Raw genomic sequence first — 21227 nt, 5'->3', positions numbered from 1 at the left:
GATGTTTTTGAGGTGCAGGTGACATGAGTAGATTGAAGATAGGAATTGATGAAGAGATTTGAGTCAAATATGACCCCAAGACAATGGGTGTGTGAGAAGTTATGATAGTATCATACACTAAGATGGAAATATTAGGTTTCGGTCGGTTAGTAGATGGTGGAAACATGAAAAGTACAGTTTTTGAAAGATTCAGTTTCCAATAGTAAGACAACATGGTGTTAGAGACAGCGGACAGATAATCACTGGGGTTTTAGAAAAGTACAGAGCTGATGTTCCTATGGGGTGTATAATTGGGTATCCTAAGCGCAGAAATGGTGCTGAAAACCAAATCTGCTGGTAGTTTGTATAATAGAGGCTGTGTAGTGAGAGAAAAGAAGAGAGGACCGAACCCTGAGGAACTCCAATAGCAAAGGGTAAAGAAGAAGTAGAGCTGGCAAATGATACACTTAGCGAGCAGTCAGAGAGGGAGGAGAAAAACAGGACAATATGCATGTCTGTAGAGATTTACACATGGCGATAAATGAACCAATCGCTGCACATTCCATCATCTCTTCACTCATCTCAAACCATCACCAAATGCAACCAAGTCTTTCCATACATGACCTGGTCCTCTCCTCTGCACCCTCCCTGCTCCTCTCCTTTGCTCTCTATTTACTCATATACTTTACAGCCTCTCTTCATTTTTTTATGCACCACCTCCTCCCCCTGCACTCTCCCTCGTACTCTCCTCTGCTCACTACCTTCTCCTCATCTTCTTCTGTCCTCTGCACATTCTCTTCTCTGCATACTTTCTCCTATGCCCTCTCCTAACTGCCTCCTCCTCTGCACACACCATCTTGCTCTCATCTGCACACTCAATCCTCTGTTCTGCACACTACCTCCCTCCCTTTATCTGCACACTCTCTCTTACTGTCCCTCACTTATTCCCTCTTCTGTGCATTCCGTTGTAGTGGCCTGAAACACCTATTTGTGGCTCCTCTATAATTGTCATACATGTCAGGTCTTTTCTGTATATGCACTGTGCAAAGTGTCCTGTCTGGAGGAAGAGGAGAGGTTTTCCTGATGTCCCTATAACAGGAACCTTTTAAGAGTGAGAGGTCAGTGGAAAGAGCAGTGACGAGTCAGCTGTGCAGGGATCCAAGTCTGAGTCAAGTGAGTCACTGTGGAGAGATCCTACCCTGTCCTCCTCTGGAGACTTTCCCCTTCCAGAAGCGGTACCTGACAGATAACGTGGACTGTAGGACCGATATCATTCTGAGTTTCCTCCCTGATCTCCAATCTTCTGTCCTGCCTGCACTGGTGCGTAATTAAGCTGTAATCTGTCAAGCTGCAAGTAAAGTTTTGCCAGGCCCTGGCCGTTCCTAGGGACTGAGGTACTAAAAGTTAATTGTGTGCATGGACTTCCTTTGTTTCTCTGCTGAGGGTCATTCCGGTGAGCAAGGAACGGTGGCATCACGCGTGACAAGTTTACAGTTCACCACACCTATATAGGCCATCCCTGTGCCAGGGTTGTCTGGAAGAGGCCTAGCGGTACTTGGGGAGGAGTCTGGTAAGAGCCACCATAACAAGTGACAACTCTACCCTCCCAGCTCCTCAGCGTGGTCCTCATGTCTAGGTGGCTGCTGGGACGCTGCACCATCTATTCCCCTGCACACTCCCTCCTCCTCTCTCCTGCATCTACCCTCCTCCTCTCTCCTGCATCTGCCCTCCTCCTCTCCTCTGCACATTCTCTTTTCCTCTCTCCTGCACATGCCCTCCTCTTCTTTACTGCACACACCCTCCTGCTGTTCTCTGCACACTCTGCCCTCCTCTCTTCTACAAACTCCCTCCTTCTCTCTCCTGCACATGCGCCCCTCCTCTGCACACTCCCTTCTCCCCTTCCCTACATACTCCCTCTTCCTTTCTCCTGCATATGCCCTCCCCCTATTCTCTGCACCTCTGTCCTCCTCTCCTCTGCACACTCCCTGCATCACTTCCCTGCAGCCTTCCTCCTCCTTTCCAGATGATCTGGAGACTCAACCAATATAAGAATTCTGGAGCTATTTATTAAATATCATTAAATCAATGCACACTATCCTGCCAGAGACCCCACTAACCCCTGTTGTGTCCTAATCTGATATAAAAAAGCCTACAGGCTTTTTCTTGCATCACACTTTGATCCCTTTGCATCACCTTTTTTGGATGATTTTGGTGTCATTAGATTTGTGACATCCTCACCACTGCTATAAAATCATAAAACTTGCGTTTGATACATTGAGTGACCTGTCAGGCCAGGTAAAGTTTCTATGTTAAGTTTAGTGATGCTGTTGTGCTTCAGCCAACAGCGCCTCTAGGGAGAGTGAAGCTAAGTGACGTTCATATCAGTTTGACTGTCGCCATGTCCCCAAAACATGGAAGGCCAAGCCGTGGATGACGAACAGTTCAAGTTGAATCCTTGGCTCGACAGTTTTTAAAACCTTTACAACCATTTTTACGAACATCGGGTCAATCTAGTTATATAATAATATCACTACAACAGGTGTTTAATGGGGTTATCTACCTTTAAATTATTAATAGCCTATCCTGAAGAAGGACAATCAGTATATTGAGGGGGAGATAGGTGTCTGCCACCCAGGAACCCTGCTGATCAGTCATTTGGTAGGTTGGTTGTCACATTGTGCTCCTGAGACCTGTAGTGCTATAGGTTTCTAGGAGCACACTTCCACAGGTGTGGGATAATTGAGCTGGCTAGGTGTGTATTGCTCCAGTCAGCCAATCACTACCGGTCTGCTGCACATAAATGCCAGCCCGTCTTGCTAGAGGGAGCCGGTCATTTATATTTCTTCTCATTCCCTCCCAGAATCCTGGTGTTTGGAGTCATACATGTTTTGCTTGGTGTTGCTGCATGCATGGGGTTCTGGGTGGGATTCCCTTGTCGGTTGGTGTGAACAGTGTTCTGTTCTGCTTCTATACCATTTTCCATCTATGGCAAGCCAGGCCCCTAGGTTCCTTTTAGGATGATTGTCAACTGACAGGCAGGAGTCCTTGGGATTTGTGTTGTCTTGTAAGAGTTGGGACTGAAGAGGACCCTTGTCGTGGGCTTGTGAGCTTAAGTATCTTGGCCAAAATATGAACTAATACCTTGTACGTACTTTAGCTATTCCATCTCTTTATGGTATTCTAAGTAAGTGTTTTGGTGTTTGTCAGTCGTTGTTAGATGTCTGCTTGCAAGTCCCATTTGCAGTTCATTTTGTTATGGTGTTTAGCATGTATGCATGTTCCCCTATCCCAATCCTTTCCCTCCAGCCCTTATTTGGGTTATCATGTCCGTGTAGGTGGTCTTAACCATGGCCTGCTCGGATGTGACACTGGTGTGCTCATGGAAGGAGCTGATTTCCGCAGGAAGCACACAGCTCTGTTCCCAATGTAGTGGTCCTGCTTGGTATTACAGGCTATGTTCCCATTCACTTTAATAGTTTAGCATATCAATCTTCCATTGTCACATAGTAGTAAAAGAAGCTACGGTGACTCAATTCACATGAGGCATTCATGGTGCACCATTCTCAGGATCGCTGGTGGTCAGACCCCCAGCGATCAGACATTTATCCCCTGTCCTGTGCATAGAAGGTAAATGTCTTAAGTAGGACAACCCCCTTTAATGGTGGGGACCAATATTTGTTCCCTGTGAACGAAACTAAGACAACTGAAAAATGTCTGTCTAGAGTATAAACTCCACATATGAGTGACATGGCTGCTGGGCTGCAAAAAGTACAATTTCACACATTCATACATGTAATCAGTAGCAGCAACAACACAGGAAGAATAGACTGATGAAGCCGAATGTTTCCAACCTCATAGCACTACCCACACCAACCTGCAAACCACAAGAGCTGAGCATTCACAGTGTCAGACAATAGCTGCACACCTACGTGCAGAGCCTCCGTATAGCAACCGGTGCTCTGTATGCACACCGGGTTACTATACAGATGTAAGGATAACAAGGGGGCGAAGCAATAGCCTAAAGTCCCATTTAGAGGGGACGACAATCGTCAAAACGACTGCATGCGCGCTGACGTCACCACTAAGGTCATCAGCGCTGGTGAAGAGCGTTTAGAAAAGCAGAGAACACGGCTGGATCGCAGGTTTCTCGCATTTCACATGAAGCGCTGAGCGGGGAGCATTTGCATATAGCGAGAAGCCCACGATCCAAGGTTTTTTTTTATGATGACTAAAAGGGAACGAACAGCAAACAACCTTTTGGCAGTTACACTGGACGATTATTGCTCATTATTGTTAGTTTGAACGAATTTAAGCAATATTCGTCCCATGCAAATGGCTCTTTAGAAACATCACGGCATTCGACTAAAGGTTATGGCCACCTTTACCATCAATTTTCATTACTCAAATGCATTAAAAATAGAAAAGAATGAAGCCGCTGTGCAAATAGTCTTTTTTTCTCCACCTGCCGTTTTCTGTTTTACAGTACTTGTGAGAAACAATGCATCTCCATTGTTACAGACTACAAACAAGCCCTGTGTAGTCTGATGCTGCAGTCACTGATTCTCCCTCCTTCTTGTAGCCTACAGACAGTAGAATAGGTGGCAGGGTGAGGCAGTAAACCCCTTCAAAAGATGACGATTATCGTGCAAATTGTTCCTTAGATCGAGCCGTTTGCGTGATAATTGTTCCGCATAGATGCATGCAGCAAATGACTGATCAGCAATGAATCGCTTACCGTATCTTTCATGCAAACCATAAAATCATCGATAGTCTGCCGCTGCATTGTTCAGTTTAAACAGGCAGTTGTTCATCAACTCCCTGTTTACTGTGAATGGAGGCGGGTGGAATGATCACCGACAAGGTCCGCCTCCATTCACTGAGCGATGATCGCTCCTATGTAAAAACACAGGAGAGATTATCGCTGGGAAAGGTGTCGGGTGTTTCTGTGCCCGACAGTCATCCTATGTAAACGGGCCTTAGACATGACTGCTGGATCAGACTACGCACTTTGCTTGTAGTCTGTAACCATAGAGACACATAGCTCTGCATAGGAGCTGTAGACACAAAATCGGAGTAGATTTTTAATGATAAAGACTATTTTTATAATTGTATTCGTTTTTATGTTAGATGCGTTTAGAAAAAAAAATTGCATTCTGTATCCAGCACTTTCCTGTAATTTTTAGGTCACTGAACACTCTACAGTAAATGATTTCCTGTAGTTTGCCAGTCATGGGACACTCTGCAGTCAGCACTTACCTTTTTCTGTCAGTCACTGAGCACTCTGAAAGGCTGGGTTCACACGGGGCGGAATTGACGCTGAATTTCCGTGCAAAAAGTCCGCACGGCAATTCCACCCGCGGCTCGTAATCCCGGGATTAGCCAGCAAAGTGGACGAGATTTTGCAAAAATCTGCATAAAAACTGACATGCGGCGCAGAATTCAATTCCACAGCATTTCAATTCTCTTCTCTTTTCTGCAGCGGCCTCTCTCCTCTCTATGGGGAGAGAAAGCTGCAGCAGAAATGACGACGGCAAAACCGCTCCAAAACTTGCCGCTAAAGGCGGCGGGTTTTGAAGCTGCGCTTTTCCAGCGGAATTCTCGTGGTTTTTTTGGTGCGGCCATTCTGCGGGAATTCCTTTGAAATTCCATCCTGTGTGACTGCAGCCTGAATGAGAACACTGTGCAACAAATTAAAAAAAAATTCCTAACAGAAAGTAACTGATATGTTTCTGTAAATGTAAAGCCCACTGATTACACTGGTAATATTGAATAGCAGCTAGCACATCCCACTTTCAAGTTACAAACCATTTCCTTTATTTAACCCCTTCGTGACTGCTGATACGCTTTTTAATAAAAAAAAAAAAAACATGTTTGGTATTGCTGCATCCGTAAAAGTCCGATCTACCAAAGTAACACATTATTTACCCCGCACAGTGAACGTCGGCAGAAAAAAAAACCAAAACGGCAGAAATGTAATTTTTTGGTCACCCTGTCTCCAAGAAAAAATGCAATAAAAAGCAATCAAAAAGCCGTATGTATTCGAAAATGGTACTAATGCAAATACAGGACGTCCTGCAAAAAATGAGCCCTCACACAACTCTGTCGACGGAAAAAAAAAAACTATTGCGCGCATTAGATGGCAGAAAATAATTTAAAAAAATTAAGTATCTTTGAAAAAAATAAAAGTAGTACAGGAAAAAAAAACAAAACTATTAATTTGGTATCGTAGTAATCATACTGACCCATAGAAAAAAGTTATCAGGTCATTTTTGTTGCAGTTTGTGCGCCGTAGAAACAAGACGCAATAAATGATGGCGGAATTTTATTTTTTTCCCATTTCTCTCCACTTAGAATTTTTAAAACTTTTTTTAATGTATTATATGGTACTTTAAATAATACAATTGTAAACGGCCCTCCCAAGTATACTAGGAGAGGACAGAGTAGCCTTAGAGATGGATTTTACCGCGGAAGAGATTAGTGAAACCATTAAGACCTCGCCGTCGGGAAAGGCCGCTGGACCAGACGGGTTCACCTCCTGTTTTTTCAAGCAGTTCTGGGAAATTCTGACCGCTGTTTTGAGAGATACATTCAACCAAATTTCACCATCGATCCCAGTCCCTTCACAGTCACTCACGGCCCACATTACGGTGCTTCCCAAACTGGGCAAAGACCCGGGGTTATGCCCCAGCTATCGCCCTATCTTGCTCATTAATCTAGACATTAATTGTTCTCCAAAATTGTAGCGAACAGGCTGACCCCTATCTTGCCAGCCCATATACATAACGATCAAGTGGGTTTCATGAAAGGTCGGAAAGCTAGAGACACTACCAATAAGACTCTCCTGCTGAGTAGTCAGGCCAAGCAATTGTCGCAGCTATTTTGTCTCCTCTCGGTGGACGCGGAGAAGGCCTTTCTACGTTCCTCCCTGACGAGGTTGGTGTTGGGGCCTAAGTTTCTGAACTGGGTTTTCACACTGTATCGGAACCCTTCAGCAAGGATTCGTGTGAACGGCGTCCTGTCTGACCCAGTACCTATTAGGAACGGGACGAGACAGGGTTGTCCGCTCTCCCCCCTTCTCTACGCCATTGTTATGGAGCATTTGGCTGTGGCACTGCGAGACAATCCCAATGTACGCGGCGTGCAGATCGGGACTCAAACTTGCAAGGCTGCCCTATACGCAGACGACCTCCTATTGCTTGTCTCTCAGCCACTAGTTTCGTTCCTAGCGATCCTTCAGGAGTTTTCTAAATTTGGGCGTCTAAGAAATTTCAAAGTAAATCTACACAAATCCGAAGCCATGAATGTATCCCTCCCGGCTACTGAGGTGGCCCATCTAGCTGATCAATTTGAATTCAAATGGTGAGCAACCTCCATCAAGTATCTAGGGGCACATATTGCGGCAGGCATGTTTTCTCTATACCATCTTAACTATGTTCCCTTACTGGAGAAAGTGACACGTGAGCTGGATGGGTATGCTGCCAAACGATTGACTTGGTTTGGGCGAGTAAATGTCTTAAAGATGGACGTGGCCCCCAAATTTTTATACCTCTTCCAGACTCTGCCAATTAAACTTCTCACACAGTTCTTTAAACTGGTTCAACGGGTGTTCCGCAGATTTGTGTGTGTGTGTGTGGGGAGGGGGGGGGGGGGGGGCAGAATAGTCGCATCAACTATTGGACCATGTCTCGCACAAAGTCGACAGGGGGAGTGGGCTTACCTGACCTTAAAATCTACTACTCAGCCGCGGTCCTCATTAGGCTATTGGACTGGCAACATCACGCTGGCTTGAAACAATGGGTGGATCTAGAAAAGGTGCTGGTGTGGCCGCATATACACCTGCTCCCATGGATCCCCTCAGAGGATAGGCCTGTGACTCTTCCTTATACACCCCTGACCCTGAACTTTCTCGACGTATGGGATAGGTTGGCGGCTAGAGGAGATGTTGTGATCCGTAGAGGGACATTGACCCCCTTATTCCACAATCCCGCATTCCCCCCGGGACAGGAGAAACAGAGCTTCCTTTGCTGGAGAGAGGAGGAGGACATACGGTGCTGTCAGAAAACAGGTTCGGTGGGCCTCCCATCATTCAATGTTTTACAGGCGTCCCGACCAGATCTGAAACTACAATGGCTGGAATACCTCCAGTTGTCCTCTTTCTGGAGGGCTCGGATGGGGTCGTGTCGCCTCTGGGATCCCATTGAACCCATTGAAAAACTGTTTCTACAAACTAGCCCCCCCACCCATGTTCTCTCAAGGATCTATGGTATTATACTAGGGAAGCTCACACAGGGTCTTCCCCAATTCACCAAGGGGTGGGAGAGGGACTTGTCTCTGGAGCTGCAGGACTCTGATTGGGAGAGAGCATTCACGTTCGCTCGCAAATTACCCCTGGCCTGTGTGGTGCAGGAGAAAAACTTTAAGCTCCTCTCTAGGTGGTACAGATGTCCAGATCTGCTTCACCGCATAGTTCCATCAGTGCCAGATGCTTGCTGGAGATGTGGGTTCGGGCGTGGAACCATGCTGCACATCTGGTGGGAGTGCCCGCTTATTCAGTCTTTCTGCAGGACTGTTTTTGAGATGTTCGAGGGGGTGTCTCGTAGCACGGTGGAGGTCACCCCACAGCTGGCGCTGCTCTCCGTTATCCCCGGTCCCTTTGCCATGATTAAGAAGGGTCTCCTACGTCATTTCCTCGCCGCAGCTAGGGCGGTTATTGTACGCCACTGGCGAAGCAGCGTCACCCCCTCGACTCTGGAATTTATTCAAGAGCTGAATCAGCTGATGTACATGGAGGAACTGGGGGATGAGGGCTCTGGCGTCGAGAAGTCAGGCAGGCGCGCCTGGTCAATATGGAACGAAGTTCGTGACTCAGCTGAGTTTCAGAATATCACAGGGTGGTGAGGGGACAAGTCGCCTCAGGGTTTTCATGAAGTTATATCGCAGACCTGATTCCTGGGTTGACAGTCGATTGGAATTGAGCGGCCATATACTTATTTTGTTTGCCACGAAAGGGCCACTCCCCTTTTTGTCTGGTTTTCTATTCCCGATACCTCACCCCCCACCCCTCTTTTTTTCACTCTCCCTTCCCCTATCTGCTTGTACTGTAGGTTTTTCTGTTTCTGTTTTCTTTTGTGCTTTCTCTTCCTTTTCTTGTGGTCTTAGCTATTTAAAATCTGGATTTTTTTTTCCTTTTTTTCTTTCTTTCCTTTTGGTTTCTCTTTCTTTTGTTTACAAGTATATTGGCGGGTCCGGTTTTTGAATAATCCACTGCCAAAGTATAATTATGGAAGGGGTGTCAGTTAGGCACCTAGCGATTGTGAGTTTTGACATACTTTGGTATGATCTATCACTTTTGTAGCTCTTATATCAATGCAGCAGTACTGTGAGACTAGCTACTTGTTATGTCTGTTTTGTTATTACTGTGTAAAATTCTACAAAAGCTTTAATTAAAACATATTAAACATATATAATACAATTGAAAAATACAACTAATCCCAAAAAAAACAAGCCCTCATACAGCGACGTCGATGGATAAATAAAGGAGTTACGATTTTTTAAAAGGGAGGAGGAAAAAAAGCGAAAATAGGAAAGCGAAAGAAAGCTTGGTCACTAAGGGGTTAAGATGATAACAGTTTGTACATGCCGTAATATTACTATTTGACTGTTTTTGTTGGAAAATGAAGCTTGGATCTTGACTTCCTCCTGTAAGAAACATTACTTTCTCTTAGCAAAAGTCGCCTATCATATTTGGATTCTACTTCCCTTTGTAACGGTCTTCAAGGACTGAGATGTCTTGTGTGCGGAATATACAGTGAATAGAACCCAGTGAGTTCATTCAGCTCACTAAAGTTATTATAAGCCACCTATCTGCTTATCTGTTACAAAAATTGTATTGCACCGTGTAATAGTACGAATTACTGCTGGATGCGAGAATCTGAAAGATTTATTGGCCTGTGTAAAAGAGCCCTTAGTCATTGGACAGTGTACAAAGAGCTCTTCCCTGCAGTCTATCAGTTACTCTATGCAATACTGAGGAAATCCTGAAAACATGACCCATTGGGGTGCCTTGAGGACTGAAGTTGGGAAACACTGCCGTAGTGTGTCAGTCACCGAGCACTCTACAACTAATGCTTCCCTGTAGTCTGTCAGTCACTGAGCACTCTACAACTAATGCTTCCCTGTAATCTGTCAGTCACTGAGCACTCTACAACTAATGCTTCCCTGTAATCTGTCAGTCACCGAGCACTCTACAACTAATGCTTCCCTGTAGTCTGTCAGTCACTGAGCACTCTACAACTAATGCTTCCCTGTAGTGTGTCAGTCACTGAGCACTCTACAACTAATGCTTCCCTGTAGTGTGTCAGTCACCGAGCACTCTACAACTAATGCTTCCCTGTAGTGTGTCAGTCACCGAGCACTCCACAACTAATGCTTCCCTGTAGTCTGTCAGTCACCGAGCACTCTACAACTAATGCTTCCCTGTAGTCTGTCAGTCACCGAGCACTCCACAACTAATGCTTCCCTGTAGTGTGTCAGTCACTCAGCACTCTACAACTAATGCTTCCCTGTAGTGTGTCAGTCACTGAGCACTCTACAATTAATGCTTCCCTGTAGTGTGTTAGTCACCGAGCACTCTACAACTAATGCTTCCCTGTAGTGTGTCAGTCACCGAGCACTCTACAACTAATGCTTTCCTGTAGTCTGTCAGTTACTGAGCACTCTACAACTAATGCTTTCCTGTAGTGTGTGAGTCACTGGGCATTCCACACCTAAGGCTTCCCTGTAGTCTGTCAGTCCCTGAGCACTCTACAACTAATGCTTCCCTGTAATCTGTCAGTCCCTGAGCACTCTACAACTAATGCTTCCCTGTAGTCTGTCAGTCACCGAGCACTCTACAACTAATGCTTCCCTGTAATCTGTCAGTCACCGAGCACTCTACAACTAATGCTTCCCTGTAGTCTGTCAGTCTCAGAGCACTCTACAACTAATGCTTCCCTGTAATCTGTCAGTCACCGAGCACTCTACAACTAATGCTTCCCTGTAGTCTGTCAGTCTCAGAGCACTCTACAACTAATGCTTCCCTGTAATCTGTCAGTCACCGAGCACTCTACAACTAATGCTTCCCTGTAATCTGTCAGTCACCGAGCACTCTACAACTAATGCTTCCCTGTAATCTGTCAGTCACCGAGCACTTTACAACTAATGCTTCCCTGTAGTCTGTCAGTCACCGAGCACTCTGCAACTAATGCTTCCCTGTAGTCTGTCAGTCACCGAGCACTCTACAACTAATGCTTCCCTGTAGTCTGTCAGTAGCTTTGCACACTGTAACCAATTATGGTCCTTTTACAGTGATGACCGACAGGTTCCCCTAGCGTTGATCGTTCCTGTGGACACGATTGTCGCTGAGTGAGTTGAGACGGAGTGGGCGGGGATTGTTTTGGCCCTTCCCCCATTCACAGTAAACAGGCTGTTGTTAATGGATGAGCGACTGCCTGTTTACACGGGCCGTTCTTTGTGCAGGTTTTATGCATGCAGGAACTGAACGACGAATGATAAGAGAATAAATTCTCGTTCATTGCTCAGTCAGTACATGCATTTACACTGAACAACAATCACTCAAACTCTCGCTGAATTGCAGGAATCCGAACGTTTAATCGTGTAAGTAAGGGCCCGTGTAAATGGGCCCTTACTCGCTGTGTGTGGTTTTTCAGTCACTGGGCACTCAACAAACAGCACCTGAAGTCTGTCAGCGGGCAGTGGGTACTTCCACTTTGTTAGTTTGCTCCTCTAAAGGTACCTTGACTTGGGATGACTATGAGCCAAATAATGTCTCAAATTAGCAAATTCAAACGGTCGCAATTCCATGTAGTGTGATGAGCGATAAGTAGCTAGTCTGTTCATTCCAGCTTACATAAAAAATAGTAACTGATGTGTTCTTCCTTTCACGGAATTGAGTGGGCATCTGAGCACCTCCCATAGACTAGTAGGGCGATCTTGGGTGAGCAACTGCACACAAAAATAGAGCAGGTCCTATCTTTTTTTGTGTGCAACAAATGCAAAAGAAAATGAGAACGGACCCATTGAAATCATTGGGTCTATTATCTGCGTATTGTGTGCGCAAATACATCTTTACAAGAGATATCAGAGACCTCAGTAAATTACAGAGAAGAATTCATGTGGGAAACTTTGAATTTCACTGAAATTCACTTTAAGAGTTTCAATCCCCATCAGTTTAGTTCTCCTGAACCGTACAAAGAGAGTAACAATAATCAAATAGAGAAAAATACCCACAAGAAAGTGCTGAGGAATATGAGACTTAGGTTTTGATGTGAGAAAACCATTAAATAGTCAAGAGGACCACCCAGCATCCCACATGAGTGGCTCTATTTCTCTATATCACTCTGATGGTGCCGACATCACCGGACTCTGCTCTATTATATCACTATGATTAGGCCTGTGTAGTGAGGCAGAGTTGTCACTACATAGAGAGTGTATAGAGTTTCTTTAAATATTTCGTTTTTTTTAAAAAATGTATATATTTTTTTAAAAATGTGTGTATGTCCCTTTAATTATGCAGGAGCTAGAGCGAATTTGGTGATTGGAGGTTCCTATTAAAGGATAGACTAGCCCCTGAGCTGTATGTTCGGGGGAGGACCTAGTTTCTATATATAACCCCACCCAAATTTCAGAAAGATCAGTCTGGTCTCAGTTTAGGAGAGAAGAAGATTCTAAAAGGACGAAGAAGAGAGAAGCAAGTGAGTTAGACAGATTAGTTAATAGTGCTGTGAGATGGAAACGTGTACTTAAGAAGAGAGAAGATTAGAATAAGGAAAGCTAGGGAGAGAGAAGGAAGAACTAAAGGAAAGCTGGAAAGTAGGACAGTTAGACACAGAGTCATTCCCCACATGCGAGAGAAGGTGCCAGAGATGACGCAAGATATAGAGATCGATATCCCAGGTGATAGATATGACGTATTGATCCTAGAACAGTATCTCCAGTCACCAAACTCCGGATTGCTGTGGATGGGAATTGGACCTGTATTGGACACTGTCGCGTGTTCCTGAATCTACAAATAAAAGTGAGTTTTTGACTGTTAGACCCTTACCCCGACTACTAGAGGTCCATCTCACTAGTGATCACCTGCACTACGCCACGTACTACACCACCCTCCAGGGGAATGGACAACAACACCCAACAACCACAAACTTCTTCAACGTATGACCAGATGGGAGCACAACTATCCAGCTCACTTCGGCTTGCTGTGGACTGGCGTCATGAACTACCACTACCATTACCCCCTATTTTGGTCCTACACCATTTTGGCCCATTGTCAACGGGCGGATTTGATTTTGCGGGGCACCTACGCGGGAAATCCGGCGGCGCGGGGGGTAGCAGCAGGGAACAGGGGGGAGCCCTCTCTCCCTCTACCCCCAACTCCCCGCTGCAACCCCCCACTCACCCACGGCGCCCCCCGAATGTTTTCGCCCGAGTACGGAAGTACTCGAAAATCGCGGTACTCGGGCGAAAAAGGGGCGTGGCCGAGTACGCTCGCTCATCTCTAATTAGCAACCACAAAAGAATTAAAAGCATGCGGATGTCATTTTTTCCCGGCGTGCGGATCACACGCATGGGAGATGATCGCAGCATGCTCCATTTTCTCCGAATCCCCACACGAACGGCTTCTATTGAAGTCAATGGAAACCGTCCAATCCGCGGCACACCTGAGACTGTGGATGTGCCACGGATCTGCGGGAAAGCAAGAGATTCAAAAAAGGAAAAAGGTCACCGCGCATCCGCCGTGCTGAAGAAAGAAGCTCTGGCCACGACGGAGGAGACCCGCGCTGGATCTGGAGAGGTAAGAGAATGTCCCATAGCCGCAGTCACGCATGGATACTGTGCGGGATTACAAACTCAGAATCCGTGTGTGCCACGGACATTGGGCTTTTACCAGTCTGTGTTATTCACGCTCTGCCGGCAGAGACCGCGTATGGCAGCGAGTGCCCTGCGCATGACCATGTGCATGATTCTGTCTTTACATGCTAATGTGAATGGATCAATCAAAGTACATTTACTTTCATTGACTCCATCTACCACGTGTCACGCGACCGCGCATCACGGGCGTAATATACGCTGAAATCACGGTCGTGTGAATGAGCCCTATCCCTAACTTAGAGCCTGAATTTGCATCAGAAATTGCTGATTGTTGTTTTCTTTATTGAGCTGCTTTTCCAATGTCCTCAGAATGGGGAAGTTCTTTAGGGGCCCCTGCGTCACCCTCAGTGATAGGAATCACTACGGACCTCGAGACAGGGGACAATCCCAGTAAGGGACATTCTAGGTACATTTTGCTTACTTCCCTATAAAAAAACTTATGTACTTTATTAACCCCTTATGAGCTGAACTTACACAGGCGTTTGCTTAAACGTGGCGTTTTACAGTGGGATTTGCAAACAGGTATCACACCCCACAGCTGGGAATTGTGATAACATGGATGCCTATGGCAAATACAGTATGTGTTAGAAAAAAATGGGGGGGGACATAGGTACCTGGTAAAAACAGTTTAACCTGACATAGCAAATGCCGAGGATATTACTAGCCAGTAAAAAATGATTGTAAGCTGAAATCAGGGCAACAACCCCACAGCATCTAGTATGTCACTCACACCCTCTCTCTCTCTATGACTCCTGACCTCTCCTCCTGGTGTCTGCGTCCTGTACACATCACAGATGTCGGGAGGAGAAGTCAGAAGTCACAGCTGTTATTATGGTGGCAGGACAGGAGCCACATGCTGTGGGGTTGCTGCCCGGCTTCAGGTTCAGGGCGTGAAGGGCAAAGAGGGGGCCTGTTACTATTCAGGCCACTAACGGAGTCACTATTACTATTGGGGTCAAAACTGGGGTCTTTATTGCAACAGGGGGTACTATTATTATATTGGAGCCATTACTGGAGGCACTATTATATTGAGGCCACTGAAGGGTACACAATTACTATTGGGGCCACAACTGGGGGCACAATTACTCTTGTCATCACTACTAAGAGTACTATTGGGGGCCACCACTGGAGGCACAGCTGCTAGTTGCATCCACTAGAATAACCGAGGGAAAAATATACATCATGACAAGCCACGCCCCCAACCACACCCATTTTTAAAATCTTGGCTGGTATGTTTTTCTGACAAAGGTGTCAACTCTTTGCTTACATCATCTTTGGTTTGGCATAACCCTGCTGTGTCAATATCACTACGATACAACCAACATCACCCAGTACCTCACATGATACAAGCAAGGACAAGTCTTCTCCATTTTTTTTAAGTGTGATGGCGCTTGGAATTTTTTTTATCTGCCCTGGGCATGCTGGATCAGCTATGTGAATTTATGATGATGTTGGATCGGGATCCGTGTAAGTTCTGCTGGGGAAGGCCTTGCTTGATTTTTTTGATGTTGGCTTACTTTGTCTTATATGTATGTACTCTGTAATATTACCATAAGGATGCCAACATCATCCAGTATGATCCTGCTGTATTATATCGCTGTAGTAGTGCCTACATCACTCTGTATCTTCTGTGACTTGTAGCTTGGGAAAACACAGTCCAACACAGCCAACTATATACAAACACTCCCAAATTCTCAATGGGTAACAGAAATGAAATAGCTAGGGTAAGTTATCTGGCAGCTAAATTTGGGAGGTTATTCATGGAGGAATAGGGTAGCACATAGTTTTTTGAGGGAGGTACATACTTTTTGGAGGGCAAATACTTTCTTGGGCGTGGGCACATACATTCTTTTCAAGAAGTGAGTCATCGCTAATACACTTTGCCTTTTACATATAAGGGAAGATGTTGCCAGCATAACCCATTCTCACATGATTCTGTTTTATCATCATCACGTTGCCGACTTCACCCACAAGGTTGCCAACTGTCCAGAAATTCCTGCATAGTGTATAAAAATATGGCACTTTTTTCCAGTGTCCGTGAAAAAAAATTGATGCATCCATGATCTTTTTGAGGTGGTACACTATCCTACTAAAAGTAATGGGACACCTGAGCAAGAATCACAAGTAGTATTTATTTCCATATATTAATACTTACTGGGGCTCCTTTGGCCCTAATGACACCCGATACTCTCCGTGGTATACTTTCTACTAACGTCTGTTACATTTCAGCTGGTATTTCCTTCCATTCATCCTGCAAACATCTGGTGAGTTCTCTCAAAGAAGATGTTTGCTGTTCATATCTTCTGACCCGACATTCCAGTTGATCCCAAACATGTTCAGTAGGGTGCAAACTAGTCCAATCGTGGAACATCCATATCCTCAAACCAGCGTTAAACTGTGTTGGATTTGTGACAAGGCGCATTATCTTGTTGGAAGAATTGATGATCATTTCCAGAGTATTGTCACATTGTCGGCAGCACATTATTGTCAGTGTAAACCTCTGTGTTCATGATTCTTGTCACTTCAACCAACGGACCTAGACCATATCATATAAAATATCCCCAGACTATAACAGAACCTCCGCTGTACTTAACAGTTGGGACAACACTCAGGCAAAAGGCGTTCCAGGGGTCCTCCACACCCAGGTACATCCATCTGATTTGAAGATGGAGGAGTACGATTAGTCGCGCCAAAGAACATTCTTTCATTGCTCAACTGTCCAATGACGACTCTCCTTCCACCATTGTAGACTGGCCGATACATCTTCTTTGAGAGAACTCACCAAACATTTGCAGGATGAATGGAGGGAAATACCGGCTGAAGTGTATCAGGCATTAGTAGAGAGTATCTGATGTCATTGGGGTCAAAGGAGGCCCCACTAAGTATTAACATATTGAAATAAATACTTTTGAATCTTGCTCAGGTGTCTAATTACTTTCGGTAGGACAGTGTACTTGAGTAGGTTATTATGATCATCACTTTACAGCTGATAGGAACTCAATAACAGCATTTACCATCAGTATACTACCTATAAGCATGTATCACTTATAATCTTTAGTATTCAGTACAGTTTTCCAATGTGTCTGTAAAAAAATTAGTCTGTCCATGATTTTTCGATGTCTTACAGAAAAAAAATGAAATATCAGGTTGGCAACCCTGATCACCCAGTATCTCACATTAGCATGTTCTATGAAATCACTCTGATGGTGGTGATATCGCCTTTTATCTCACATGATCCATTGTACTATATTACTACAATGGCGTACTGATTATCCTGTATCTCACATGACCAAGCTGTGTGAGATCACTAAGACGCTGCCAACATTAACCTGTATATTACATGACCTCACTGCATTATGTCAATAAGACCTATATCTTACATGCCCTCACCCTTTGGTGTTAATATGATGGTGGCTACATTGTCCTATATACAGGGGGGTGGACAAAAATATGGAAAATGTGATTGTTCTCAGTAAGAGAAACCAAATAATTTTGTAGATATGAAAAATATGGAAACATTGTTCAAAATGCATGCCTTAAGTTACACGGGATTATAAATCATATTTCAATAAGATACATAGATGTTAAGTGGAGGTAATAGGACACAGATGTTGCCAGGCAAAAGTGAACTTCTGCTCGAACAACAAGGTCCCACTGGTCATGGGTTTGAGCCACTCAGCTGTTGTTACCAGCTGGCTCCCAAAACAACCCAGAGCAGGGCAAGAGGTGAAGTAAACACAAATTTGGCGGGAAAACTCTCAACCAAGCAGGGGTCAAAAGGGCAGCTCAGTGCTAATAATTAGGGATGAGCGAGTATACTCGCTAAAGCACTACTCACTCGAGTAATGTGCTTTAGACGAGTATCTCCCTGCTCGTCCCTGAAGATTCGGGAGCTGCCGCAGCTGACAGGTGAGTTGCGGCGGGGAGCAGGGGAGAGCGGGCGGGAGAGAGGGAGAGAGAGATCTCCCCTCTGTTCCTCCCTGCTCTCCCCCGCAGCTCCCCGCCCCACGCCGGCCCCTGAATCTTCAGGGACGAGCAGGGAGATACTCGTCTAAAGCACATTACTCGAACGAGTAGTGCTTTAGCGAGTATACTCGCTCATCCCTACTAATAATTAAAATTGCATGCATTTCGTGCGTTGCTTCCCTATTTTTGGCCACCCCCTGTACATCTCATATGACCCAATTAATTATAGCACTATAAGAAGGGTTATATCACTCTGTATCTCTCATCATATCTGTCAAGACCCATATTTACCATATCACTATGTTGAAGCACCCTGTTGTATATTACAACTACTATGGTGCACCGAATGTCACAGACCTTACCATTCCTCTAATCTTCCTCGTCTCATAACTGAATCTTCTAACTTCTTCACCCCTAAACTTGTTCCTTTTCTTTACTTTTGAAAACTATTTCACCTCATTAAAGATATACATTTATCACAATCAGGGTAAAGCAGATCACAGACCCCCCATAAAGAGTCTGCCGGCCCTGACACGGGGTCTGGTCAAGATGGGAACAATTACCTGAGAGAAGTAAGCAGAGAAGAGTCCAGAAGTGGAGCCGCATTGAACCTTGTACCTCCATGACTTTCTGCAAGCGAAAGACTACAATATACAGTGAACTGTGACTAAGGCTGGGAAGGAAGAGGAGGAGAATTCTTCTCTGAATTTGAGGTTTTCGCTGAATGTGCTGTGAATGTTAACATGCCAGGGCAGACATCTGCAGAAAATCAGGCTCACAGGTGTAGTCCATGCACACCTGGTATCTCAGGTCCAGTTATCAATGTCCCCAGCATTTGCATACACCCAGGATCTCAGGTCCAAGTGGTCACTGACCAAACACATCTGGGATCTCAGTACCAGTTTTCAATGTCCCCAGAGTTTGCATGCACCTAAGGTCTCAAGTCCTATTCTCATTGCCCAAAAATAACTAATATTTCAGATGTGTTTAACAGTGTCCCCAGTGTTTGCATGCAGCCAAGGTCTCAACTCCCATTTTCATTGCCTACACATAGGGTGAGCAGTCCAGCGAATGACCATTCTGGGGTTTAAAAGCAAAAAATTAAGCACATGAATAGCTTTCTAATCAAAATCAGTGTGTTCTCACACATATAATAATAATAATCTTTATTTGTATAGCGCCAACATATTCCGCAGCGCTTACATAGACAGGGGGATACAGAAAGACAATGCAAACATTACAGGACCACGGTTACATAGTAATCAATTGATGGAAACAATAGGGGTGAGGGTCCTGCTCCAACGAGCTTACATACTACGAATAGTGGGGTGATACAGAAGGTAAAGGGGCTGGAGATGTGCACTGTATGGCGAGGTGGAGAGTGAGGGGTGATATACACATAGACAATGGTCAGACATTTAGCCGTGTGATGGCAGAAACAGTATGACTGCAGGAGCGGTTTATGATGGCTAGCGAGCATTGCAGTCAGTAGGTCAGGGAGCATGTTATCAGGCGGAGTACAGAGGGGTTTGTTTAGGGAATGCGGTATGCCTCCCTGAAGAGGTGCGTTTTTAGAGCATGCCTGAAGTTCTGCGAGTCCTGGATTGCTCGGGTAGCCTTTGGTAGCGCGTTCCAGAGGACCGGTGATGCTCTGGAGAAGTCTTGGAGGCGGGAATGAGAAGTTCGAATTAAAGGGGCGCTCAGTCTGGTTTCGTTAGCAGAGTGGAGAGCCCGGGCAGGTTGATGGATTGAGATGAGGGAGGCGATATAGGGGGGCGCTGCGCTGTGGAGGGCTTTGTAGATGAAGGTAGCGAGTTTAAATTGAATTCTGTACCATATTGCTTGGTCCTGAGAAAGAAGAGTTATAATTAGTGGTTTCAGGTCACATGATCATAGGTGAAAAATGGTTGCTAGTGGAGGGAGTCCTAGAAACTCAAAATAGCAAGGCAAGACTTTTAACTTAATAAATACACCAGCATATAGGCATGAAGAAAGAAAACTAGCTGACATTTTGATACTATAATACTATTGTAAAGGACTTACCCCAATGTGTACCATTGCCATAGTAACGGTAACGGTAAAGATGCGCCAAAATCATAGCATGTGCCAAAATTTGCACCAAAATTTGGAACAAGGGAATTGCACACTCAATGGATCCCTGTTGATTAGATGAGGCTTGGACCTAAAGAGGGACATTTCTTTGCTGAGTAGTGTGCTTGGCCGAGGAGAGCTGTTAGCTCTGGAGGGTGCTGAGTTAAAGTAGAAACTGGGAGCAAGTGACTACGTCCTTGTGCTGTGGAAACCCACAGAGGAGATGGTTTCACTATGGCCCTGAGCTAGAAGGGCCAACTGCTACTGGTGGAGCAAGAACAGAGTGAGCTGGGGATCATTTTCTTCATTCTTAATGAAGTTGTGGACTGTTTTGGGCCAGCATTGAATAATACACCCAATGCGATAAACTGTAAGTGAGGCCGGCTTCTAAGAGAACTGTATGTTTACGCACATCAAGGAAAGAGTTAATTAGTACTTGTAGGCCTCCAACATCATTCATGGCTTATAGTTGGAAAATCAAACTGTTAGAGACTATTCCTTTCGTTTGAGGTCCCAAAGGGGGTTGTTATGGGATTGGGTAGTGTGAAAATCTCATTATAATCGGATAAAGAGACTTTTCCAGGGGGAAAAATTGGAAACTGCTTAAAAAGTGTGTTATGTGCCGCATTCTGTATTCCTATTAGACCATCCTGTTATTAATAGAGTATCATTTATATTGTTGTGACTTATAACTGCGCTACAGTTACTAGTATATATGGTATAGAGAATAAAAAGTGAAAACGTGCCTTAATATTCATTTGGTGGCTTGTATTGCTGTGTTTCCAATAAAATCTTTGCATTCCATTCTCAATCCAGTACATCCTAGATTGGTACCTTGCTGTGCGGCCTGTTAAATTATGCCAGTAAGTGTTTATTTTTACCCTCTGTGTAGTGAATGACTAGGGTGTTTCAGTCGCATTCACTGGCATTGACCAGATCACAGCCAGAGAATGACTACCTGGACAATAATGGACTGTGCTGTTGCAGCGGTTCTGGGAACGCTTCCCTGCTAGATAGTCTGCTGATGATTTTGTGTGTTTCTGTCTTTTGGCTCTGGTGGGAGTGGTATTAGGTGAGACATGCTTTGTCTCACCTGTGGGTATTTTGTCAGGGCTATTTAGTCTGGCCTGGGGCTTGGCTTGGGTACGGTTACTTTTCAGTCATCCGCTGGCTGTGGAGGAAGCCAGAAGCTTGGAGCTGGTTCCCCTGATAGGGTTAACTAGTGGCCAAGGTACGTGGGCAGGTTCGTCCTTGTCAGGATG

General features: G+C 45.0%; 1 protein-coding gene across 1 annotated transcript in view; it reads right to left on the bottom strand.

Annotated features, from left to right (window-relative positions):
- The window catches only part of CD2 (CD2 molecule), a 37848-nt gene extending 19347 nt beyond the window's left edge, over positions 1 to 18501 (bottom strand). The window contains exon 1 of the mRNA XM_066598540.1: positions 18438 to 18501. Coding sequence (XP_066454637.1) covers positions 18438 to 18498 — 61 coding nt within the window. The 5' untranslated portion in view covers positions 18499 to 18501. The remainder of the gene's footprint in view (positions 1 to 18437) is intronic.
- Positions 18502 to 21227: the final 2726 nt, after the last annotated feature.

Source organism: Eleutherodactylus coqui, chromosome 4 (assembly GCF_035609145.1).
Source record: "Eleutherodactylus coqui strain aEleCoq1 chromosome 4, aEleCoq1.hap1, whole genome shotgun sequence".
In the NCBI taxonomy this organism is placed as follows: Eukaryota; Metazoa; Chordata; class Amphibia; order Anura; family Eleutherodactylidae; genus Eleutherodactylus; species Eleutherodactylus coqui.
Note: the sequence above shows the minus strand (reverse complement) of the source record. Positions and strands in the feature narration are given on the sequence as shown.